The sequence below is a fragment of the Rhincodon typus genome, chromosome 8 (assembly GCF_021869965.1).
Source record: "Rhincodon typus isolate 14 chromosome 8, sRhiTyp1.1, whole genome shotgun sequence".
In the NCBI taxonomy this organism is placed as follows: Eukaryota; Metazoa; Chordata; class Chondrichthyes; order Orectolobiformes; family Rhincodontidae; genus Rhincodon; species Rhincodon typus.
In genome coordinates, this window is record NC_063339.1 from 32,972,064 (window position 1) to 32,995,428 (window position 23,365).

Sequence of the window (23,365 nt, forward strand, 5' to 3'; positions counted from 1 at the left end):
AATTGAGTCTTTTTAAACTTGTTTAGCTACTGTAATATAATTCATATCTTCTTCTCTTACTTAATAAGTGTTTTATTATTTGTGTTGAAAATGCACTGTCATCCCCTTGGGAATGTGTTAACCCATTGGCCTCCATAATTAAAAAGAAACAATGTTAGGATCTAACAAGCCAAAATCACTGATATCTGACTTGTCCAGTATTAACATCAGTCAAGCCAGAACACTGTCCATGTCCAATATTATTTTTCCTGCTGAAGTATTTGCATCCATCTTCAGACAGAAGTGCCAAGTGAATGGTCTATCTCTATCCTATAGTCCCTAACATCACGGTCTTCAGCCAATGAAAGGATTCTGGGAAATTCAAGATGGAGGACAGGAAAAAATTGTGACTGCAAGAGCTGGTTCTTTTGAGGTACTTTCAGTGTTGGAGCTGATTGTCTCGGTTTCTAGGAGCAGTAATTATTGTTTTATAAGCTGTTATGTTGTTTTGGAACTTTCGGTGGGGGGTGAACATCAAAACAGTAGCACTTTAAAAAGGAGGAAGAGAGACAAAGGAAGAGACCACATGGGAAGTGATTGAAACGGAGAAAGAAACCTACACTGCTGTCTGACCCAGTAGTAAATCTGCACAGCTACTGCCTCTGCTGTTTGATTTCAAGTATATTACGACAGAGAATGACCGAACCCCTCTGATAATTAAACTAAAACACACACCCCAATGTTTTCTTTTCTCCATTCATTCATGAGATGAGGGTGTCACTGGCTAAGCAGCATCTATTGCCCATCCCTAATTGCCCAGAGTGCAGTTGAGAGTCAACTACATTGCTATGGGTCTGGAGTCACATGTAGGCCAGACCAGGTAAGGATGGCAGTTTCCTTCCTAAAGGACATTAGTGACCCAGATGGGTTTTTCCCCAACAATTGACATTAGACTCACGGTCATCATTAAATTCTCAATTCCAGATATTTATTGAATTCAAATTCCACCATTTGCTGTGGCGGGATTTGAACCTTGGTCCCCCAAACACTAACTGGGTCTCTGGATTAACAGAACAATGATAATACCACTAGTTGTCTGTTATGACAGGAGTAGGGGTTCCCCTCTAATAATTACCCTTGAAACACCCAGAGAAGCTCGTCTTTCTCCTCGTAATCTATTAAGAATGGTTAAAAAGAAAATCCCTGATCTCCACTTTACAAGAAACAATTTATTTATTTAACCCAACAATGAGTAAATTAACAAAATTACTAACAAACCGACAATTCCCCCTTAGAATACTAACTACGCCTAACTGGTCTAAATTCTACTGGAAAGCTGTTTAAATAAAAACAAGTCTCATTAATATAAACCCAATTAATAAGAAGCCATAAATTAAAACTTAATCTCTCTAAGTTCGCACAGACTGTCTTCTGGAATCTTCTGTCATCTCCTTTCTTCACAAACGCCTTTCTTCCGTTAATTCTGCGGTCAGGAATGTTTTATCTCGATAATTTCTTCAATGAGGACTCTGAGCTGAAATACCGTGTTACCTTTGAATAATTAGATAGGCTTTCTGTAGGGAGCTGAATGGTGCTACCTCTGGCAGATCGTAGTTGGCTATCTCCGACTTTCCAAATGCCCTCATCTTATATACCCGTAATGACATAATCAAATTCTTATAATATGATTGGTTTCAGGTTGTCAACACCAGATTTAAATTCAATTGGCATTCTATATTTAGATGTTTTGTTTAAATTAATTGGTCGAATTCAAACTCGTCACAACATCAAAACAAGAGTGCTGTTTTGCCTGCCACCTGTAAGGCTTTTTTGATACACTTGTTTCGCTTTTTGAGGCTCTCTGTACTCTCAACTTCAGCTGCTGCTGACAGACATACATTCTTTTAAAAAGTTTCTAAGTACAGACAAAACACAAATCTCTTAAAGGAACCACACATTTTAGCTTCCTGCCTTCCACTTCATAGTTACTCTACCCAACTTCATAACAAGTATGTCTAGACATCAGAGTTCATTTAAGAAAAATTAAAAAACAGCGAAATTCACGGCTGACCTTAGAGAAGCCTGTGTGGGAGACATCATCTACAGTAGTGAATAGAGTGGGTTCTTTTTGATTATATGTTTTATTGAGATCTGTCTCTTAATTAAGTTTTGGAAATATAAAACATAAGTACTAAGTAGCCTGGAGCAGTGTTTTTTTTTAGAGCAGTAATACTGTGCTATGTTCCGGATCTGTAGATTGTAAAGGTTCAAAGAAGGGCTGTAGAAGAGTGATGTGCTCTTCCTGTTGGATGTGGGAGATTAGGGAGACTTTCCATGTTATTGATAATTAGTCTGCAGGAAGTGTGTTTGGTTGCAAATCCTATCAGATCCTATGGATTGTTTGGAGCGGCAGTTAGAAGCTAGGGGGTGTGATAGATGACAGTTACAGGAAGGGAGATAAGCCGAAGATACGGTAAGGTAGATGGGTTACCTCCGGGAAGGAGAGGAGAGGGAGGTAGGTCGTGCAGGAGTCTCCTGTGGCTATCCCCGTCTCAAGTATGCTGTTTTGGAAAATGTAAGGGATGATGGACTCTCGGGAATGTAGTATGGACAGCCAGGTTTCTGTTACCGAGGCTGGCTCTGATGTAACGTGGAGGATATCAGATTCCAAGCGAACAATTGTGATAGGAGACCTCTTTTGTCAGAGATACAGACAGACATTTCTGCGGCCAACAGCAAGACATCAGAATGGTGTGTTGCCTCTCTGGTGCCAGAATCAAGGATATCTCGGAGAGGATGCAGAATATGCTCAAAGGGGAGAGGTACCAGCAGGAGTTTGTTGTACACGTTGGAACTAACAACATAGGAAGAGAACAGGATGAGATTCTGAGGAGAGAATATAGGAAGTTAAGCAGGAATTTAAAAAGGAGGTGTTTAATATCTGGATTACTGCTAGTGCCATGAGCTAGTGAAAGTAGGAATAAGAGGATAGAGCTGATGAATGCATGACTGAGGAGCTGGTGCAGGTAAAGCGATGGTTGGAAAGTGGGAAGCCTTCAAAAATGAGATAACGAGAATCCAGAGACTGTATGTTCCTGTTAGGGTGAAGGGTAAAGCTGGTAGGTGTAAAGAATGCTGAATGACCAGAGAAATTGAGGTTTTGGTCAAGAAAAAGAAGGAAGCATATGTCAAGTATAGACAGCAGAGATTGAGTGAATCCTTAGAGTATAAAGGCAGTAGGAGTATTCTTAAGAGGGAGATCGGGAGGGCAAAAAGGCGACATGAGATGGATTCTCTTTAACCCTATTTGCCAAATATAAAGGGATTTTATCAATACATTAAAGGCAAAAAAGTAACTATGGAGAAAATAGGACCCCTTAAAGATCAGCAAGGCTGCCTATGTATGAAACCGCAGGAGATAGGTTAGATACTAAATGAGTATTTTGCATCAATGTTTACTGTGGAGAAGAATATAGAAGAAATAAATAGTGACGTCTTAAAAAAATGTCCATATTACAGAGGAGAAGGTGCTGGACATCTTAAAACACATAAAGGTGGATAAATCCTGGGGACCTGATCAGATGTACCCTAGAATTCTGTGGGAAGCTATGGAAGTGATTGCTGGGCCCCGTGCTGAGATATTTGTATCATGAATAACCACAGGTGAGGTACTGGAAGACTGAAGGTTGGCTAACATGGTGCCACCAGTTAAGAAAGGTGGTAAGGAAAAGCTAGGGAACTATAGACCGGTGAACCTAACATCGGTGGTGGGTAAGTTTTTGGAGGGGTTTCTGAGGGAGAGGATTTACGTGTATTTGGAAAGGCATGGACTGATTTAGGGATAGTCAACATGGCTTTGTGTGGAGGAATCATGTCTCACTAACTTAATTGAGCTTTTTGAAGGAGTAACGAAGAGGATTGATGAGGGCAGAGCAGTGGATGTGATCAGTATGGACTTCAGTAAGGCATTTGACAAGGTTCCTCATGGTAGGCTGGTTAACAAGGTTCAATCCCATGGAATACAGGGAGAATTAGCTATTTGGATATAGAGCTGGCTTGAAGGCAGAAGACAAAGCATAGTGATGGAGGGTTGCTTTTCAGACAGGAGGCCTGTGACCATTGGTGTGCCACAAGAATCAGTGCTGGATCCACTGCTTCGTGTCATTTATGTAAATGATTTCGATGTGAACATAGGAGGTATGGTTAGTAAGTTGGCAGATGACACCAAACTTGGTGGTGTCGTGGACAGTGAAGAAGGTTACTTCAGAGCACAATGGGATCTTGATCAGATGGGCTGATGGGCCGAGGGTTTGCAGATGGAGTTTAAATGAGATAACCGTGAGGTGCTGCATTTTTGGAAAGGCAAATCAGGGCAGGACTTGTACACTTAATGGTGAGATCCTGGGGAGTATTGCTGAACAAACAGACCTTGGAGCACTGGTTCATAGTTCAATGAAAGTGGAGTTGCAGGTAGGCGGGATAGTGAAGATGGCATTAGGTATGCTTCCCTATATTGGTCAGTGCATTGAGTGTATAGAAGTTGGGAGATCATGTTGTGGCTGTACAGGACATTGGTGAGACCACTTTTGGAATACTGCTTTAATCCTGGTCTCCTGCTTTAGGAAAGATGTTGTGAAACTTGAAAGATTTACAAGGATGTTGTTAGGGTTGGAAGGTTTGAGCTATCGGGAGAGCCTGAATAAGCTGGGGCTGTTTTCTCTGGAGCATCGGGCGCTAAGGGATGACCTTATAGAGGTTTATAAAAATAATGAGGGGCGTGGATAGGGTAAATAGACAAAGTCTTGTTCCCAGGGTGGGGGGATTCCAAAACTAGAGGGCATGGGTTTAAGGTGAGAGGGGAAAGATTTAAAAGGGACCTATGGGCCAATGCTTTCATGCAGAGTGGTGTGAGTATGGAATGGGCTGCAGAGAAAGTGGTAGAGTCTGGTACAGTTACAACATATAAAAGGCATCTGGATGCCTATATGAATGGGAAGGGTTTAGAGGGATCTGGGCCAAATGGGACTAGATTAATTTGGGATATCTGGTCAGCATGGACAAGTTGGACTGAAGGATCTGTTTCCATGCTGTACATCTCTGACTGTTTGACTCAAATTCAATTCATTCCACATGTATCAAAAAATGGCTAAAGACACTGGTTACTGCAAAGGCTATAGGACCCTGACAAACTTCAAGCAGAGTATTGAAATCTTTTGCTCAAGAACTAGCAACAGTTTCCCAATTCAGCTACACCTCTAGCATCTACTTAGCAATGTGAAAAATTGATCAGGTGTATCCTGTGCACAAAAAGCCGAATCAATCAATCCCAGTGAATCAGTCTACTCTCCATCAAAAACAGCAATGGAAGAGGTCATTGACAGTGCAATTAAGCAGTGTTCTAGATATGATCCACAGTTTAAGGAAGTGCAGACAAATTAGGAATGGATGACCACTGTTAGACAGGAGGCATATAGGTAGTGGGAAATCATCGCTTCACCCCCTCCCCACAACCCCATGTAGAAAGCATCTCACCCAAGGATACTTTTTCTGTGTTGGAAAATAGTAAAACAGTTCCTCTGAGAAATACAGCCAGAGCTAACAGCTCCAGCTGTGGTGGGGGAAGAAGAAGAGTAGCAGATTCAGTCGTGAAGGATACAGACATTTCTTTGGTCAGAGAATTGACTCCAGGATAGTGAGATGTGTCCCTGGATTAAGAATGTCACTTGCTGCAGGACATTCTGAAAATGGAAAAAATTGGTACCAAAGACGTAGATTGAAAGACGGAATGAGATCTTGACACAAGATATTGGGTATCTAACTATTGGATTGAAAAGCAGTAATCCCTGGATTACTCACTGTTCCATGTGCTAGTGTGTATAGAAATAGGTGGATAGAGCAGATGAATGCTTGTTTTTTTTATTCATTCATGGGAAGTGGGCATCGCTGGCTGGACCAGGACTTAGATGGACAGGCTTTGGGGAGTCTGGAAGTGCATTGGCCACCACAGGATTCCTGCTGTCTGACCTCCTCTTGTATCCAGTGTATTTTTTTTTTAGTCACTTGTGGGACGTGGGTATCATTAGCTGGGCCAGCATTTATTGCCCCTTCCTATTTGCCCCTGAGAAGACAGTGCTGAGGTATCTTCTTGAGCCACAGTCCATCTGCTGTAGACCCACAATATTGTCAGGTAGGGAATTCCAGGATTTTGACCCAGTGACAGTGAAAGAATGGCAATATATTTCCAATTTAGGACGGTGAGTGGCTTGGAGAGGAACTTGCAGATGGTGTGGTTCTCACATATCAGCTATCTTTATCCTTCTAGATGGTAGTGTTCGTAGGTTTGGAAGGTGCTGTTTAAGGATCTTTGCCAAATTTCTGCAGCGCATCTTGTCAATAGTACACACCGCTACTACTGAGCTTCAATGGTGGTAGGAGTGGATGCTTGTGGAGGTGGTAAGCTGCTATTTCCTGGTTCGTGTCAAGCTTCTCAAGTGTCATTGGACCTGCACTCATCCAGGCAAATGGAGAATATTCCATCACACTCCTGACTTGTGCCTTCCACATGGTGGAAGGCTTTAGGGAGTCAAGAAGTGAGCTACACATTGCAGTGTTTCTAGTTTCTGACCTGCTGTTGTAGACATATTTTTGTGGTGAGCACAGTTCAGTTTCTGGTCAGTGATAGCCTCCAGGATGTTTGTAGTGTAGGATTCGGTGACATTCAATGGCATTACTGTCGAAGGGCAGTGGTTACATTGTCTCTTACTAGTAATGGTCATTGCCTGGTATTTGTGTGGCACAAATGTTACTTGCCACTTTTCAGCCCAAGACAGGATATTTTCCAAGTTTTGCTGCATTTGCACATGGATTGCTTCAGTATCTGAGGAGGTGTGAGTGGTGCTGAACGTTGTGCAATCATTGGTGAACATTTCCACTTCTGACATTATGGTAAAGAGAAGGTCACTGAAGCAACTAAAAATGATTGAGTTTAGGCCACTACCCTGAAGAACTCTTGCAGAGATATCCTGGAGATGACTGACCTCCAACAACTGCAACCATCTACTTATGAGCCAAGTATAACTCCACTTAGCAAAGACCCTTCCCCCTGATTCCCGTTGGCTCCAGTATTGCCAGGGGTCTTTGATACCATACTTGGTCACTCTCAGCTTAGCTCGGGAATTTAGCTCTTTTGTCCATCTTTGAAACAAGACTGTAATGAAATCAGGAGCTGAGTGGGTCTGGTGGAACCCAAACTGAGTGTCAGTGAGCAGGTTATTGCTGAGCAGGTACTGCTCAATAGTATTGTTGTTGACACCTTCATCACTCTACTGATGATCTAGAGTAAACTAATGAGGTGGTATTTGTCCAAGTTGGATTTGTCCTAGATTTATGTGCAGAACATGCCTGGGCAATTTTCCAGTGTTGGGTAAATGCCATTGTTATAGCTGCACTGGAGTCGCTTGGCCAGGGGCCAGCAAGCTCTGGAGCTAAAGTACTCAGTACAATTGCCAGAATATTGTCAGGGCCTATAGCCTTTGCAATATCCTGTGTATCCAGCTTTTTTTTTTTGATATCATGTGGAGTGAATCAAATTGGCTGAACAAGGTCAGAAATCATATGACACCAGGTTATAGTCCAACAGGTTTGTTTGAAAACACCAGCTTTCGGAGCTTCACTCCTTCAGGTGTTAGTGAGAGAGGTAGTATCCAACACAGAATTTACAAGTAAAATATCAAAGGGTCACACCACTGATGAGGATATATTAAACAAACCAACGATGCTATTAAATTTTTAATCAGTTAGAAGGTTTTAATTGATTGTTATGTATATGTAAATCCCCAAATTCCTTTCAAGTCACTGTCCTGAGAGAACTAAAGGTTTTATCAGTAAAAGAAGAGGTGACATTTTAGGTCAGACAATGCATGTTAGGTGTGAGGCCTTCTTTAGAATCTGTTTGTGTTTTGGTTTGGAGTCAGACTGATTTTATTTCTAAAGCAGAATTTATAAAATGCCACATCAACTGTCAATAAATTGTGTGCTTTTTGAGCAAAAATAGAATGTATCTGCAAATACAAAGTCACCCCATCGATTTACGTGCATGTGTGTAAAAGAGGGAGAGTGGGTGTGAGGGAGAAGGGATTCTAGACAAGGCCTCACACTTAACATGCATTGTCTGATCTAAAATGTCAGCTCTTCCTTACGCTGATAAAACCTTTAGGTCTGTCAGGACAGTGACTTGAAAGGAATTCGGGGATTTACATATACATATTAATCAATTAAAACCTTAACAGCATCTTGGGTTTGTTTAATACATTCTCATCAGTGGTGTGACTCTTTGATCTTTTACTTATAAATTACCTCTCTCTCTAACACCTGAAGAAAAAGTGAAGCTCAGAAAGCTTGTGTTTTCAAATAAACATGTTGGACTGTAACCTGGTATCGTGTGATTTCTGACCTTGTCCATCCCAGTCCAACAGCGGCACCTCCACAAATTGGCTGAAGACTGGAATCTGAGGCTAGTGACCTCTGGAGGAGTCTGCGATGGATCATCCACTTAGCACTTCTGCCATATCTTTTGCATTGATGTGCTCAGCTCTCCCATTATAGAGGATGAGGATATTTGTGGAGACGCCTCCTTAATTGAGTTGTTTAATTGTCTACCGCAATCACGACTGGATGTAGTAGGACTGCAGAGTTTAGACTTTTAATTTTGAATTGGTTGATGAGGGATAGTTTAGCTCCATCTATCACTTACTGCTTAGGCTATTTGGCATGCAAGAAGTCCTGCTTTGTACCTTCGCCAGATTGACACCTAATTTTTAAGTACGTCTGGTGATGCTCCTGGCTGCCGCCATGAACTGTTCATTGAACCTGGTTTGAACCCCTGCTTTGGTGGTGGCAGTAGAGTGAGAGTTATACTGGGCCATGAGGTTGCAGCTTGTGTTGAAGTATTGTTCTGCTGATGGCCAACAGTGCCTCTTGATGCCCAATCTTGCGTTGCCAGATCTTTTAGAAGTCTGTCCCACTTAGCATGATAGTGCCACACATGATGTAAGATGTTCACAATGTGGAAGCAGAACTTTGTCTCCACAAGAACTGAGATGGTGAGTCTTACGGGTATTATCATGGATTGATGCATCTGCAGCAAGCAGATTGGTGAGGATGAGGTCAAGTCTGTTTTTTTCCACCTGTTGGTTCCCTCACTACCTGCTGCAGACCCAGTCTAGCAGCAGTGTCCTTTAGGACTCAACCAACCGCATCAATAATGCTGCTGCCAAGCCAATCTTGATGGTTGACATTGAAATCCCTCACCTTAAGTACATTCTGCATCCTTGCCATTCTCCGTGCTTCCTCCCAAGTGTTGTTCAATATGGAGGATCACAGATTCATCAGCTAAGAGAACTGTGGTAATCAGCAGGGGTTTCCTTGCCCACGTTTGACTTTTGATGCTTTGAGACTTAATTCAGTCTGGAGTCAATGTTGAGGTCCCCATAGTGTGCCACTATGTTGCCACCTCTTCTGGGCCTGTCCTGCTGATTGGATGGGACATATCCAGGGATGGTGATGATGATGCCTGAGAAATTGTCTGTAAGGTATGATTCTGTGAGCATGAGTATGTTAGGTTGTTGCTTGACTATGCTGAGACAGCTGTCCCAATTTTGGCACTAGCCCCCAGATGTCAGTAGGGAAGACTTTGCAGAATTCACAGGGCTATTTTTGCTGTTGTCATTTCTGGTGTTTACGCCACGTGGTTTATCCAGATTAATTTTTTAAAAATATGGCTAGTTCATTCCAGTTTCTGGTCAGTGATAACCCCCCTGGATGTTGTTAGGCCAAAGATTTGGTGCAGAATGGTGGGCTTTAGATTCCTGGATCTCAAGATCCATTTCTGCTTAGATTTCTTTCATCAATTTATTCAAACACATCTAGGATAAAAGCAAAATATTGCGGATGCTAGATATCTGAAACAAACCCAGAATGCTGGAGAAACTTAGCAGGTCTGGCAACGTCTCTGGAAAGAGAAACAGAGTTAACATTTCAAGTCCAGTATGATTGTTCCTCATTCCTCTCAAAACATTAATTATCTTTCTCTTTTCACAAATGCTGACAAAACCAGATGCTAATTAACATTAGGATATGATATTATTGCTATCATAGATACATGATTGAGGGAGGGCAGGACTGGCAGCACAATATTCCGGCATATAGAATCTTCACGTAAAATGGTGGCGTGGGGGTGGGGAGTATAAAAGAGGTGTGTTATAACATTGATCAAGAACAAAATAAGTACATTAACAAGAAATGTTTGGAGGGATATGAGCCAAGCGTAGGCAAGTGGAACTAGTTTAGTTTGAGATTATGGTTGGACCGAAGGGTCAGTTTCCATTCTATGTAACTCTATGACTGTATGATATCTCAGGTTATTCCTCAATTGAGACCACGTGTAGAACTTGAAAACAAAAAGGATTGATCACATTGTTGGGAATATACTATAGATTACTCAAACAGTCAAGGAGCAATAGAAGGGCAGATACGTAGACTAATTTCTGACAAGTATAAAAATAATAGGGAAATAATAGGAGGAGATTTCTATTTTTCCGTTATTAAGTGTGATAGACAAAGTGTGAAAGGCTTAGATCAGGCAGAATTCTCAAAATCTATTCAGGAGAGCTCCTTAAGTTGGCATGCAGAAAGTCTTACTAGAAAGGGGCGAGTGCTGGACTCCATTTTAGGGAATGAAGCTGGGCAAGTGGTAGAAATATAAGTAGGGAGAACCTTTTGGTAATAGTGACCATAACTCAGTAAGCTTTAAGATAGTCATGGAAAAGAACAAAGAGGACTGGTAATAAAGGTTCTGAAGTGGGTGCAGGCTGATTTTAATATGATAAGGCTGGATCTGGACTAAGTGGACTGGGAGCAGCTATTTGTAGGAACATCTACATCAGAGCAATGGTAGTCTTCAAAAGCAAATACTAAGAGTGCAGGGCCATCATGTTCCCATAAAGGTGAAAGTTGGGACCAACGAGTGCAAAAAACCCTGGATGTCAAGGAATGTATAGGATTGATAGGGCAAAAAAGGAAGCATATAGTAGATACCGAGGATTCAAAACACAAGAAGCCGTAAAGGTATATAGAAACTGCAGGAAGTTGCTTAAAAAAAAAATTAAGAAAGCAAAGAGGGATCATGAAAAGCACTGGTGGGCTAAAATATAGTAGGAGTTGACCATTTGGCTCCTTGAGCCTGCCCAGCCAGTCAGCAAGATCATGGGTAATCTGCCTGAAGCCTCAACTCCTCTTTCCTGCCAGCTTATAATAACCTTCAACTTCCCAATATTTCAAACCTCTTTAAATATTTTAGTGATCTAGCCTTCACAATTCTTTGCGTTAGAGAATTCTAGACATTTGCAACCCTCTGGCAGAAGAAGTTCCTTTCCACCTTAGATTTAAATGAGTGTTCCCTTATTATGTAACTATGTTCTCTAGTTTGAGATTTCCCCCAGTAATGGAAACATCTTTTCAACATCCATCCTGTCAACACTTCTTAAAATCTTGTATGTTTGAATAAAGTTACTTCTCCTTTTTCTAAACCCTAATGAATAAATACCCAATCTGCATAGCCATTCTGCATTAGTCATCTTAATCTCAAGAGCCGACCCAATGAATCTCTTTTGAACTGCCTCCAATATCAATACATCCTTTCCAGGTTCTGGAATTCACCTCTTAAAACAGAGCGGTACAGCACAAGAACAGGCTCTTTCGGCCGACCATGTCTGTGCCAACCATGATGCTATTCTAACTAATCACATCTGCCTGCATTGGATCTGTATTCCTCGAGGTCCTGTTTTTCAACTTCCTATGTAACTCCCTGAATTCCCTTTACAGGACCTCATCTCTCTTTCTGCCTGTGTTGATAGTACCAATAAGGAACACAGACTTTGGCTGCTCACCTTCCCCCTTCAGAATATCCTGTGCACTCTGAGACATCCTTGACCCTGGCACCAGGGAGACAAACACCATTCTGGAATCTTGTTTGCAGCCACAGAAATGCCTATCTGTGCCTCTGTCCCCTACCACTGCTACTTGCCTACACTCCAAATCTCCTTGTTATACAACAAAGCCAGTCGTGCTGCTGCTAATCTGACTGCTACTGTTGCTTTCTCATAAGAGGCCATTCTCCCCAAAGTATCCAAAACTGTGTCCCTGTTTGAGAGGAGAATGACCACAAGGGATCCTGCACTGCCTATCCAAACTTGCTAGTCTTCCTGGTGATCATCCAACTCTTTTCTGTCTGTATAGCCCTTACTAATGGTGTGACCAACTCACTAAATGTACTATCCATGACGATCTCAGCCACACGAATGTTCCGTAGTGAATTCATATGCAGCTCCAGGTGTTACATGTGGCACTCGGCAGATGCAGCTGATGCATTTCCCACATGCATAGTTATCATGGATAATTAAAATTGGGAAGCAAACTCTATACAGGTCTCCAGGTACAGCATCACTTATACCCTCTATAGACATGACAAAATTTATCGATTTTTAAACTCCAGCAATAAAGGCCAAATTCCATTTGCCTTCTTAATTACTTGCTGCACATGATGCTTTACTTTTTCTGTGATTCATGCACAAGATTACCCAAATCTCTCTCTCTCTATGTTATGTTAGGGGTGAAGGAAAGGGCAGAGCACATTCAAAGTGCATGGATCCAGAAGACATAGCTGGTGCTTTAAATTAGTGCTTTGCATCACTGTTGAGAAATATGATATGGGTGTGGAAATCGGGGAAGACGAACATGAAAAGCTTAAAACACTAGTGAGAAAGAAGAGATTTTGTGGCTCTTGTGGGCTTAAAATTGGATAAATCCCGAAGCCCCAATGAGTTAGGCTGCAACAGGCAAAGGAAGAGATTACAGGGGTCTTGACATTAACTTTCAAATCTTCTCTGGCCACATGGGAGGTGCCAGGGACTGGAAGACTGCTGTGTGGTATCATTTTTCAAGAAGAGTGATAGGGATAAATGTGGGAATGATAGGCCAGTGAGTTTAACATTAGTGGTAAAGAAACTTTTGGGGAAAACCACTGAAGGACCAAATTAATCTCCACTTGGAAAGGCAAGGATTAATCAGGGATAGTCAGCGTGGCTTTGTCAGAGGGTGACATTTGATTTGAGCTTTTCAAGGAAGTTACTAGATGTGTGGACGAATGTAGTGCTGTTGATGTGGTCTACATAGAGTTCAATAACACTTTTATTTAAATTCATTCACAAACATTTATTGCTTATCCTTAATTGCCCAGAAAGCAGCTAAGAATTCGACCAGATTGCTGTGGGTCTAGAATCATGTGTAGGCCATACCAGATAAGCTTGGCAGATTCCTTCCCAAAAGGACATAAGTGAAATAGATGGGTTTTCCTCCAACTATGGGCAGTGGCTTTGTGGTTATCATTAGACTCTTCATTCCAGAGCTTTATTGAATTCAAATTCCACCACCTGCGATGACATGATTTGAACCCGGATCTCTGGATTAATAGTCAAGTGTCAATAACCCCAATTGGCCATCACCTCCCCTCCCTTTTAACGCTTTACAAGGGAGATTGATTAAGAAGGTAAGTCCCATGGTATCCAGGGAAATTTGGAAAATTAGATCTATAATTGACTTCATAGAAGGAGGCAGAGGGGAACAGTTGAAGATTGATTTTGTGACAGGAAGCCTGTGTCTGCTGGCATGTTGCAGAAATTGGCACTGTCTTTTGCTGTTTGTAGTGTAAATTTAATTATCTAGATACAAAGCCAGCAGGTTTAATTCATAAGTTCATAGGTGTCATGAAAAGTGGTGGTGTGGTAAATAGCGAGGAGGAAATCTTTGAATTGCACCTTATGTACACGGCTGGTTGGACAGGCAGAATGGCAGCAAATGGAATTTAACCCAGAAAGTGTGAGGTGATGCCTTTTGATAGGACTAACGTGGACAATTATAACATAATGAATGATAGGACCCTAGGAAGTAAAAAGAATTGGAGACAAACCATTGAAGGCAACTGCTCAAGTGGAAAAGGTGGTTAAGGCATATAGGATACTTGCTTTTATTAGTCAAGGCATTGAATACAAGAGCAGAGAGGTTATGATGCCTTGGAGCAAACCTGGACAAATGACCTGAATCCCAGGTGAGTTGAGTGTTACTGCCCTTGACATCAAGGCTGCATGTGACTGAATATGTATAGATATTGACCTAACATTTGCTGGGTTAGCTGAAATGAAGTTAAATGAAATTTAGTGAGATGGAAAAATCATATGAGGTCTGGTGATGACCTAATGATTACAAAAATCACTGGTTTGTGTTTTGGTGAAAGTTTCTGTGTTTGTTTACATCAAACATTGTAACTTAGCAGTAATATATAAATATCATACAGTTGATTGGATGACACAAAAGTGATAAAAAGTAAGCTGAAGTTGAGGTCAGAGTTTATTAAAAGCAAGAGATAAGGCTTGCTTATATCTCCTTGGAAAAAGACTTAAGTTAATTAAGTGACGTGGGAAAAAAACCCTCCGTATAAAAAACCCTTGTCACAACAAAATTAGCTAGCGGAGAGAAGACATCAGCTAATCACAGGTTAGAAGTTGAGACTGAACTGGCTGATTGCCTGTTCTGGTCTGATACTTGGACAAGTCCATGTTAAAGGGTTCACTTGTGATTGTAAACATTAATGGTAAGATTTTTGCAGGTTTTTATTTTGTAGTTTGTTTTAATAAAGAACATTTGACTATGTTCTGTTGTTAGAAATGCCTTGGGTCATTTAAATTCCAAGTAAACCTGACTGACCTGGGAAAGTGGAAGAAAAGGCCACATATCTGGGAGCCCTAGCAAAACTGCAGTCAGTGGGAGTCTGGGGAAAATGTTGTTGGTTGCAACATACATAGAACCAAGGAAGATGGTGTGATTATTGAGGTTAATTGTCTCAGTTCTAGGATGTCACTGCAGGAGTTCATCAGGGTAGTGTTCTCAGCCCAATCATCTTCTGGTGCTTCATCAATGATCTTCTCTCCATCATAAGGTCAGAAGTTGAGATGCTCAATGTTTATTACCATTCTTAATACCTCAATACTGAAGTAGTCGGTGTCAAATGCAGCAAGACCTAAACAACATTGAGTCACAGGCTTATCAGCAGCAAGTAACATTTGCAGCACACAAAAGTTGCAATAATTGTCTCCAACAAAAGAGAATCTAAACATCACCCCTTGGCATTTAGGCATTTCTGCCCCTGAATCCTAGTAGATGCTGAATGGCCTACTGCTGTTCCTATGTTCCTTCGCAATCACCAATCTTAGGATTTACTGTTGATGACCAGCCACACACACCCTGTGATCTGCTCTTGCAGCCACAGTATATGAATTCTGAATTTAGCTTTTCTCCTGTTTCTAATGAATGAACACCATCTACAAGACACAATTCAGGAGTGTAAAGGAACAATCTCCATTCACTCAGATTGGTACTGGTTCAGCAACACTTGAAGCTTGACTGTATCCAGAACAAAGCAGCCAGCGCGATTGACACCCAGCCACCACTTTCAGCATTCACTGGCTTGACCACTGACCTAAGCGGTAGCAGTGTATACCATCCACAAGATCCATTGCAACAACTCACCAATGTCCTCTGACAATGTGTTCAAACTCTTGACCTTGATCACCTAGATGGACAAGAGCATGGAAACATCGCCAGCACCCTTCTAAGCTGTCCAGTCTCATAGAACATAGAACATTACAGCACAGTACAGGCCCTTCGGCCCACGATGTTGTGCCGAACTTTTACCCTAAACCTAAGGTCTATCTAACCTCCACCGCTACCTTATAGTAATCACCCATATGCCTATCTAATAGCCGCTTAAATGCCCCTAATGAGGCCGACTCCACTACCCTCTCCGGCAATGCATTTCTTGCCCCTACCAGTCTCTGAGTAAAGAACCTACCTCTGATGTCCCCCCGATATCTACCTCCTTTCACTTTAAATCTATGTCCCCTCGTAAAAGCTACCTCCACTCGAGGAAAAAGTCTCTGGCTGTCTATTCTATCAATACCTCTGATCATTTTGTACACCTCTATCAAGTCACCTCTCATCCTTCGTCGTTCTAAAGAGAAAAGCCCCAGCTCTCTCAACCTTTCCTCGTAAGACCTTCCCTCCATTCCAGGCAACATCCTGGTAAATCTACTCTGCACCTTTTCTAACGCTTCCGCATCTTTCCTGTAATGAGGTGACTAGAAATGGACACAATACTCCAGATGTGGCCGAACCAGGCTTTTGTATAGCTAGAGCTAACTTCACGGCTCTTGAACTCAATCCCTCTATCAATGAAAGCTAACACACCATACGCCTTCTTAACAACTCTATCCACCTGGGTGGCAGCTTTCAGGGAACTGTGGACATGAACCCCAAGATCCCTCTGCTCCTCCACACTGCCAAGAATCTTTCCGTTAACCCTGTATTCTGCTTTCAAGTTTGTCCTTCCAAAATGAATCACCTCACACTTTTCAGGGTTAAACTCCATCTGCCACTTCTCAGCCCAGCTCTGCATTCTATCAATGTCCCTTTGTAACCTAGAACAGCCTTCCACACTGTCCACAACGTGACCCAACTTCGTATTGTCTGTGAACTTGCTAATCCACCCTTCCACTCCTTCATCCAAATCATTTACAAAAATCACAAATAGAAGAGGACCCAGAACAGATCCCTGTGGTACACCACTCGTAACTGAACACCATGTTGAATATTTTCCGTCCACTACCACCCTTTGTCTTCTAAGGGTCAGCCAATTCTGAATCCAATCTGCCACATTTCCCCCTATCCCATGCCTCCTTACATTCTGCATGAGCCTACCATGGGGAACCTTATCAAATGCCTTACTTAAATCCATGTATACCACATCCACTGCTGCACCTTCATCCACGTGTTTAGTCACCTCTTCAAAGAATTCAATAAGGTTTGTGAGGCATAATCTACCCCTCACTCCATGCTGACTATCACGAATCAAACTGTGCCTTTCCAAGTGATCGTAAATCCTCTCTCAGAGCCCTTTCCAATAATTTGCCCACCACTGACGTAAGACTAACTGGCCTGTAATTTCTGGGGTTATCCCTGTTCCCTTTTTTGAACAAGGGAATGACGTTTGCCTCTTTCCAATCTTCCAGCACTATACCCGTGGACAGTGAGGACGAAAAGATCATCACCAAACACCCTGAGATCTCGTCCCTCGCTTCCCATAGAATCCTTGGATAAATCCCATCAGGCCCGGGGGACTTATCTATCTTCAACTTTCTCAGAATTCCTAGCACATCTTCTTTACTAACATCAACCTCCTCTAGCCAACCTGCCTGTTTCACAACATCCTCCTCTACAACTAGGTCCCTCTCAGTTGTGAATACTGAAGAAAAGTATTCATTAAGGACCTCTCCTATCTCTTTAGGCTCTGTGCACAAATTCCCTTTACAATTCTTGATCGGCCCTACCCTTTCTCTGGCCATTCTCTTGTTCTGCACATGTGTAAAAAGCCTTGGAGTTTTCCTTGATCCTATCTGCCAAGGTTTTCTCATGTCCCCTTCTAGCTCTCCTAAGCCCTTTCTTCAGCTCCTTCCTGGCTAACTTGTATCCCTCTGGAGCCTTTTCCATTCCTCTTTTCCTAAACCTTACATAAGCCTCCTTCTTCCTCTTAACCAGTCGTTTGACCTCTCTCGAGAACCATGGCTCCCTCACTTGACCCGTCTTCTTTGCCTGCTAGGGACTAACATATCCAGCACATGCAGTATGAATTCCTTAAACAATCTCCACACTTCTGTGGTGCTCTTCCCTGACAGCATCTGTTCCCAATTTATGTTACCCAGTTCTTGCCTAACTGAACTGTAATTACCCTTCCCCCAATTGTAAACTTTACCCTGTCGTATGTACCTATCCTTATCCATGACTATCGTGAAAGAAACAGAGTTATGATCGCTACTGTCAAAATGCTCTCCTACCAACAGGTATAACACTTGGCCCGGCTCGTTGCTAAGCACCAAATCCAAAGTGGCCTCTTCTCGTGTTGGTCTATCTACATACTCTGTCAGGAATCCTCCCTGAACGCACTGGACAAAATCTGCTCCATCTAAACTATTACAACTAAAATGTTTCCAATCAATATTTGGAAAGTTGAAGTCACCCATGACTACAACCCTGTGACTTCTGCACCTTTCCAGTATTTGCCTCCTAATCCGCTCCTCTAATTCTCTGCAACTATTAGGGTGTCTGTAAAAAACCCCCAACAAAGTGACTGCTCCTTTCTTCTTGTTCCTGACCTCAACCCAAACTGATTCTGTAGACATATCATTCTCAAACTGCCTTTCAGTAGCTGCTATACTCGCCCTGACTAGCAATGCCACTCCCCCACCTCTTTTTTCCACCCTCCCTATTTCTTTTAAAGCATCTAAATCCCGGAACTTCCAACAACCATTCCTCTCCCTGAGTTACCCAAGTTTCTGTAATGGCCACAACATTGTATTTCCAAGTACCGACCCATGCTCTAAGTTCATCCACTTTATTTCTGATACTTCTAGCATTGAAGTATACACACCTCAAACCATCTCTGTGTCCACAATTATGCTCCATCGACCGCATTTCTTTATAAACCACCTCACTCCCTGTTGTGTCTGTTGGAAGGCCGAATACCTCATCCTCTGAAATACAAATCTGGTTCCCCACCCCCTGCCAAACTAGTTTAAACCATCCCGTACAGCTCTAGCAAACCTCCCTCCTTGGATATTTGTGCCCTTCTGTACTGGTCCCACCTTCCCCAGAATGTGCTCCAATTATCTACATAATGGAAGCCCTCCCTCCTACACCAGCCCTGTAGCCACGTGTTTAGCTGCACTCTCTCCCTATTTCTTACCTCGTTATCACGTGGCAGTGGTAGTAATCCAGAGATAACTACCTTGTTTGTCCTGGACTTCAGCTTCCAACCTAACTCCCTGTACTCGTTTTTCACATTCTCAGTCCTTTTTCTACCTATGTCATTGGTACCGATGTGTACCATGACTGCTGGTTGCTCACTCTCCCCTTTAAGGATCTTGAAGACACGATTCAAGACATCACGGACCCTGGCACCCGGGAGGCAACCTACCATCCGTTCATCTCGTTCGCGTCCATAGAACCACCTGTCTGTGCCTCTTACTATTGAATCCTCCACTATAATTGCTCTCCTATTCTCCCCCTTCCCTTCTTTGCCACAGGGTCAGGCTCAGTGCCAGAGACCTGTCCGCTATGGCCTTCCCCTGGTAGGTCGTCCCCCCCCAACAGTATCCAAAACGGTATACTTATTATTGAGGGGAACGGCCACAGGGGATCCCTGCACTGTCTGCCTATTCCCTTTCCCTTTCCTGACAGTCACCCAGCTACCTTTTTCCTGTACCTTGGGTTTGACCACCTCCCTGTAACTCCTCTCTATCACCTCCTCAGCCTCCTGAATGATCCGGAGTTCATCCTGCTCCAGCTCCAGTTCCCCAACATGGTTTTTGAAGAGCTGGAGTTGGGTGCACTTCTCGCAGGTGAAGTCAGAGGGGACACCAGCAGTGACCCTTACCTCCCACATCCTGCAAGAGGAGCATGCAACTGCCCTAGTTTCCATTCCCACTACCAGGGGTAATGGTCTCCTTCCTTTAAAGTATATTAACATAGAATAGAATAGCCTCAATGACTATAGTGAAAAGTTAAATGTAGCCAATTATAGAATTGACTTGTATACAAAAGCACCTAGGCACATCTTCTTTTGTTACAAGATTGTTACAGAAATGAAATGTCCAGATTACAGAAAAGAGTTCAGTACAGCAAACAATGCTAGCACTTAGCTTATAGTCCGCACTGGGTCCTGGCTCCAAATTGCATGCCAGTTGGCCACCGCAGGAGGCCAGAAGGTCGCCTAGCCACACCAGGAGGCCCCATGCGAGGAGGCCGCTGCACCAGGACTGGAGGTCACCACACAACGCCAGGAGGACATTGCAGGAGGCTGAGAGGACGCCATTCCTCGCTGGGAGGCTGCTGCACCAAGTTGGGAGGTCGCCATGCCAACACCAGGAGGCCAGGAGATTGCCGCACCAGGCCGGAAGTCATCACCATTCGCCAGGGATCATCATTCGCTGGAGGAGAGTGAACATTGCTCCACTGTTGCTGGGTCAAAATCCTGAAATTCACTTTGTAACAACACTGGATGTATGTATACCCTAGAGCTACAAGCATTAAGACCACCGTTTAGCATCTCCTTCTCGAGGGCAGTAAATGCTGGCCTAGAAAACAGCACCCACATCCCAGAAATAAACTTTTAAAAAGTTACACCAGCAGTGCAGCACATACATAACTTTGCACTGTTTTGTGGTAGATAGAAAATCTTTTGAACTGATGCCAACTTCCTGTTAGTGGAAAATACTACTCATATCGATTGCTTAGTAGCAGTGTGAAAATTTTGAAGCTTTGCCTTTCCAAGGTAATTTGAGATAGACTAAGTACTTTTCAAGTCCAGGACTGGTGGTCTTAGGTCCATTTGTGAGAAATTCTGGAAGCTCAGCATTTTCCTGGATGAAGCAATCCATTGTTCAAACACGGGCATTCTGTGGTTGCAGTGTGTATTATCTACTGAATACACTGGCAATTTCTCCCAAATCTGCAACTTTCCTGGAAGCACAAGAGCAGGAGGAACATGAAAATGCAGTCACCTCCAAGTTCCCCTTCAAGTTACAAAACACAGCAACTTGGACACAAATCAGCATTTTCTCATTACCATTCTGTTGCAGTCCTGTGCTTCACCCTATGGACTACATTGGTTGAAAAAGAAGGCCCACAGCCACTTCTGAAAGTGCCACTACCTAGTAAGCGTAAATCTTGCAAGAGATGCCCTAATCCCAGAAAACATTTTGCATTCAGTAGGTGCATCAGCTGTGGGCGGGTGAGAACAAAACTTACCATGTGGTTTCTCAACTACTTAATTTCCCAGTTTAAGCAATTCTTTTGCACATTTATTTAGCATACATATAATTTTGTAGAATTTAATTAAATTTCTTTAAAACCATGGAGTATGTGGTCATTCACAGAATAATGTTTTTTTTGTTTTATGGTTGTTACTGTAAAATTCTATGATTTTTAAATTAAAATGGCATTTAATAAATGTTACCATTCTTTTACTTTGGATGCTATTTTTAGAAGTTACGCCAAACCATATTTTATATAGATACTGACATGATGAAAGTTAATTGGCTGATTGTTAAACATGCAAAATTTATTTCAGCATTAAAATTATCCACAGGAAATTCCTGTACAACGCCAAATTCCTCCATATCCTGTGGAACTGCCAAAGCTGAATGTTCCAGCTACAACAAAGATTGTTGCCTACCCAAATCAGAGTTTAAAGTCTGTCTTTCCAACAGCATCAAGGGCTGAAAATGGAACTCTACCCCAAGTGCCAAGCAAGGTATGAAATCTATCTTTTGTTCAGCTCTAGTTAAAGGCTGCTTTTTTTTTCAAAAAATTCTAACCATTTTGTACATGATGGTCAATTTAAAGAGTGATGAAACAGACACTGTTCAGGTTAGAGATGATTTCACTGTCAGAACTCCAGTTTATTGATTTCAATCACCAGTGGTATACTGCTTCTCTTCTCATGTTTCAATTATTTGAGTAAAAGTGTACATACCATGGGTAACCAGCTAACTTAATCTGGAAAAGCGTAGGGACATTAACACCTTCAAATTGTTTCCATTAGAATCCACTGCCATTCCTACCTCTGTTTGCAGATTACAAGGCAATGCAGCTACTTTCATTTTGTCTTCATTGCTGAAACATGAATTAACAAGAAATCCACAAGATTTTAATATCTATATGCAAATGAAGATGAATAATCGCACCAATCATGCATGTACAAACTGAATTTTTTGGTACAGTTTACTTTATCCTCTGACTTCTCCTTAAGATAAGGTACTTAACACTAAATTATACTTCCAGAACCAGGGGTCACAGTTTAAGGATATGGAGTGGGCTATTTAGGACTGAGATGAGGAGAAATCTCTTCACCCAGAGAATGGTGAGCCTCTAGAAATCTCTGCGACAGAAGGTGGTTCAGGCCAAAACATTGAATGTTCTCAAGAAGGAGTTAAATATAGTTCTAAGGACTAAAGGGATCAAATGTATGAGGAGAAAGTGGGAACAGGGTACTGAGTTGGATGATCAACCACGGTCATATTGAATAGCCGAGGAAGCTCACAGGGCCAAACTCCTCCTCCCACGTTCTGTGTTTCTAAGGTATGGTACCAGGGGTAATGGTCCAACTGATTTGTTTCCATCTGAGAGCATTGTGTAGCTGAGTTGTACCCTTATCCTTACCAGGCATTTACACGTGCATGTTTCCTGCTGCACATATGTATAGTTTTCAGAAGCAGAAACATCATAATAATAATGTAAGAAAAAAGAGTAGTCAAGACTCACATGGGTGCTTTAAAACAAAATGAGGAAATGGCAGACTTCTTTAATAATTTGTGGCAGTAGAGGGAAAGGATTACATATAATTGATATCCCAGGAAAATTAATAATGATTCAAGGACTGGAACTCATTGAAATTAATATAGGCAGGAAAATAATATTTGAAAAAATAATGGCACTGAGATAGCCAAAAACCTCAGAATTTAATGATTTCCACCCATTGTTTTAAAGCACGTAGATAACTAAAATACAGTAGCTTTAGCCATAACCTTCCAAAACTCAACTAATTTAGAAGCTGTCCTTAGATTAAAAAGTCGTAAATCTTATTATTTTTGAAGGGGAGATAATGAAACCAGGAAATTATAAATCTGCATATCTAAAATTAGTTGTGGTAACCTATTGTAATTAGAACAATTACCTATTGTAATAAAGGAAAATGACGAAACACTAGAGAAATTGGGGGTGATTACGGACAGCCTACCCTTTAGAAACTGTGTAATGGCCATGTTTAGTGAAGATGTGTGGATTTTTTTGGTAAGGTTGTATGGTAATCTGGAAGTAAGATCCATATTGGAGGCAGTTAGCAAAATTCAAAGCTAATGAATATGAAGGCAAATATCCACCTGGTTAGGAGATTGAGTGTACGGTGAAAAAGTTGCATAGAGTTAAACAGAGAATACCGTACAGAAACAGCAAATTTTGATTAACAAATGCATGCTGCAAGTAATGCTCCACTTGAGACTTCTTTATCCTTTTTCAACCAATTCTATCAGCATAGCCCTTTCAGTTTTCCCTTCTTCTTAGGCAGTCCTTCAGAATTGAAGATAAGAGATAACAAGGTGTAGAGCTGGATGGACACAGCAGGCCAAGCAGCATCAGAGGAACAGGAAGGCTGACGTTTCGGGCC

At 42.0% G+C, this 23,365-nt stretch overlaps 1 protein-coding gene across 4 annotated transcripts in view; it reads left to right on the forward strand.

Annotated features, from left to right (window-relative positions):
* LOC109936931 (MAPK/MAK/MRK overlapping kinase) overlaps positions 1-23,365 on the forward strand; it is a 124,301-nt gene that overhangs the window by 85,271 nt on the left and 15,665 nt on the right. For all 4 annotated transcript variants that reach the window (XR_007262567.1, XR_007262568.1, XR_007262569.1 and 1 more), the window contains one exon: positions 21,290-21,454. Coding sequence is in view for 1 of the 4 variants with exons in the window: in XM_048599643.1 (XP_048455600.1) it covers positions 21,290-21,454 (165 nt within the window). In the remaining 3 variants the exon portion in view is untranslated. The remainder of the gene's footprint in view (positions 1-21,289; positions 21,455-23,365) is intronic.